This window comes from Salminus brasiliensis, chromosome 7 (assembly GCF_030463535.1).
Source record: "Salminus brasiliensis chromosome 7, fSalBra1.hap2, whole genome shotgun sequence".
In the NCBI taxonomy this organism is placed as follows: domain Eukaryota; kingdom Metazoa; phylum Chordata; class Actinopteri; order Characiformes; family Bryconidae; genus Salminus; species Salminus brasiliensis.
Genome location: NC_132884.1, coordinates 1,421,267 through 1,425,078, shown reverse-complemented (window position 1 = coordinate 1,425,078; position 3,812 = coordinate 1,421,267). Strand labels below are relative to the sequence as shown.

Genomic DNA, 3,812 nt, shown 5'->3' with positions numbered 1-3,812 from the left:
TCGCCGGAGTGCGGAGACAGAGCCAGCGCATCATCCAGAGAGGTACCACACAACTTTACAACTCTACACAACACAATACTACACAACACTTTACAACTACACAACACAATACTACACAACACAACTATACACAACATGACTATACAACTCTACACAACACAATTATACAACTCTACACAACACTTTACAACTACACAACACAATACTACACAACACAACTATACACAACATGACTATACAACTCTACACAACACTTTACAACTACACAACAACTCTACACAACACAACTATACACAACATGACTATACAACTCTACACAACACAATTATACAACTCTACACAACACTTTACAACTACACAACACAATACTACACAACACTTTACAAATACACAACACAATACTACACAACACAACTATACACAACATGACTATACAACTCTACACAACACAATTATACAACTCTACACAACACTTTACAACTACACAACACAATACTACACAACACAACTATACACAACATGACTATACAACTCTACACAACACAATTATACAACTCTACACAACACTTTACAACTACACAACACAATACTACACAACACTTTACAACTACACAACACAATACTACACAACACAACTATACACAACATGACTATACAACTCTACACAACACAATTATACAACTCTACACAACACTTTACAACTACACAACAACTCTACACAACACAACTATACACAACATGACTATACAACTCTACACAACACAATTATACAACTCTACACAACACTTTACAACTACACAACACGACTCTATACAACACAATTCTACACAATACTACACAACTCTACACAACACTTTACAACTACACAACACGACTCTATACAACACAATTCTACACAATACTACACAACACTTTACAACTACACAACACGACTCTACAACACAATTCTACACAATACCACACAATACTACACAACTCTACACAACACTTTACAACTACACAACATGACTATACAACTCTGCACAACACTAAACTACACAACATGACTCTATACAACTACACAATACTACACAACACAACTCTACTCAAGTTTATACAACTACACAATACTACAACTACACAACATGACTATACAACTCTACACAATACTACACAACACAACTCTATAAAACTCTGTACAACTCTATACAACACCTTAAAGCAGTACACATTATCCAGAAAGGTTAGTTTCAATTCTACACAATTCTATACAACTCTACAGAACACCACACATCATCCAGAGAGGGCTTTTATTATTACCAGAGTCTTTCCATCCTAATCCGTTATCTTACATCACACTCACATAATCAGTTTAGAGACAGGTGATTACTTAAAGAATGATGCTCTGTGTGTGTGTGTGTGTGTGTGTGTGTGTGTGTGTGTGTGTGCGTGCGCGCTAGTCACGATCGAGAGATTGTGTGTGTGGAGCTCTCATTCTGAAGGCAGCAGCTCAGTTTCAAACAGAATGGCTAACATGCCTCTCACACACACACACACACACACACACACACACACACACACACACTGGCGGGGCTGATGGCGTCACAGCGGAGGCTCCCTTTTGCACGCATTCATCCTCCTTCATCATCCTCTTTTTTCCTCATCTTTTTCATCCCTCGCTCTCTCTGAAGTTTAGAGTCTGAGGGAAAAAGCGAGTTGGACTGCCCTCATTCAGTCTATCCCAGCCAGAGTGAGTGAGTGTGTGTGTGTGTGTATGTGTGTGTGTGTGTGTGTGTGTGTGTGTGTGTGTGTGTAAGTGTAAATGAAACAGCACGACTCCCTATTCTTTCTGCAGCCCAGTTTTTCGAAGCCAAATTTTTATGTTCCCTCGCTCCTCTGGGTCAGTCCCCACGTCACTCTCGTTCCTCAAAGTTTCTCATTCTGACAGACTGTAATACACTACAGGAAGTGTAGGGGCGCTCTATAATGCTCTATAATGTTCATATGATCCACACGCTCATTCTGACAGACTGTAATACACTACAGGAAGCGTAGAGGGCGCTCTATAGTGCTCTATAATGTTCATATGATCCACACGCTCATTCTGACAGACTGTAATACACTACAGGAAGCGTAGGGGGCGCTCTATAATGTTCTATAATGTTCATATGATCCACACGCTCATTCTGACAGACTGTAATACACTACAGGAAGCGTAGGGGGCGCTCTATAATGCTCTATAATGTTCTTGCTTCAGGCATTACCCGACTGGATGATCAGATCTTTATAAACAGAAACCCCGGTGTGCCTTCAGTGGTGAAGTTCCACCCGTTTAACCCTTGCATTGCCGTGGCAGACAAAGACTCCATCTGGTAAGTAAAGCCGGGGTTTCAGTTCTACTAATGCACTACATGTCCATGTTCTAGATAACAGTGTGTCGTCCAGCGTCAGGAACCACATAAGCAAGTCAGGTTGAGATTACTGAGCACCTCCACACGATTTGACGAGAGTGTGGGATGATTAGGCCTGCAGTTAGCGCCATGCTATTTGGTGTACATACACTTCCATTACTTATTAGCTACATTAGCTTAATGTGTTTATACCCCTCTAGCCCACGCCTGACATTATTAGGCAGCATGGAGCCAATAGGCTCATCATGTTTATCTGCTCTAGAGAGTCCTATTCTATTGGCAGTGCGTCTCTACAGGGACTAGACAAGCTGTGTGTGTGCATTTGCACATATGTGTGAGCAGTGCAGCTTAAAGTAGCTGAATGCATTCATTTGAAGGTGTGTCCATAAATATTTGGACACTTTACAGGACTTTCACTGGAAAGGGTTTTATTCCAGGTCATTTTGGAGCGTTTCTAATGGTCCATTCATTCTGAAATTCGGACACAGTGTGAAGAACAACTGGCAGATTTGTGGTGTTAAAAAGTGAAGAGAGGTTTTTGCTTGACAGCAACAAATATGTAGGTTACAAATACAGACACACACACACACACACACACACACACACACACACACACACTCCTTCAGAAACAGGGTGACCTATATCTGTCCCTGTAAACAAGTCAGTGACACAGTTCTCTGTAGAAAGACACTAATTGACACACACAGATTAAGCTCTCACACACACACACACACACAGTGGATTTGAGGCTTTACACACCGAACACGATGCCAGTAAACAACCTGAACTGAGAGATAGTCCGATACCCCCTTATCATCTCAGAGCCGAGATGTCGGACGCCTGCAGTTTTGCAGGGCTGGGGGTTTGAGGAGAGGGAGCTGAGGAGAACTTTCACCTCCAGCTCAGGAGCTCAGATCTCCATAGCTCGCTCTGATGAAGCAGCAGACAAAACACACCTTTTTGACGTCTGTTAAGAAGTTCAGGTTTCTTGGTTGTTGTCATGTCAACAGTTAATGGCACCTGGAGAAGCTCACAGCTTTTTAATTAAATGTACATTTTACTATTATTTTAAAAAATCATGATTTAGTTCAGGCTGGGCGATGTGGTCAAAATATTACATCACAATATTTAAAGACAATTTCATGATACACGATATTTATCAATATATTTTGATAGTGCATCAGTAGTGACCAACTCTTTAAATAATTGTATAGTAATAGTTATTGTTATTGCTGTTATATGATATGATATGATATACGGGGTGGTGTGGGGTGTGGTTGAATGGGTTGGGGCGGTGTGGGGTGTGGTTAAGTGGGTTGGGGCGGTGCGGGGTGTGGTGGGTTTGTGGGGATTAGCCTAGCGACATTAGCCATGTAGCATCAGTGGACTTCACACAGAGAATAACTGCATTTACAGTGAGGA

The 3,812-nt window shown here is 41.3% G+C and overlaps 1 protein-coding gene across 1 annotated transcript in view; it reads left to right on the top strand.

Moving 5' to 3' along the window:
* Positions 1 to 3,812, top strand: part of rptor (regulatory associated protein of MTOR, complex 1) — a 128,341-nt gene that overhangs the window by 108,198 nt on the left and 16,331 nt on the right. The window contains 2 exon segments of the mRNA XM_072682857.1: positions 6 to 42; positions 2,237 to 2,351. Of these exon segments, the coding sequence (XP_072538958.1) occupies positions 6 to 42; positions 2,237 to 2,351 (152 nt within the window).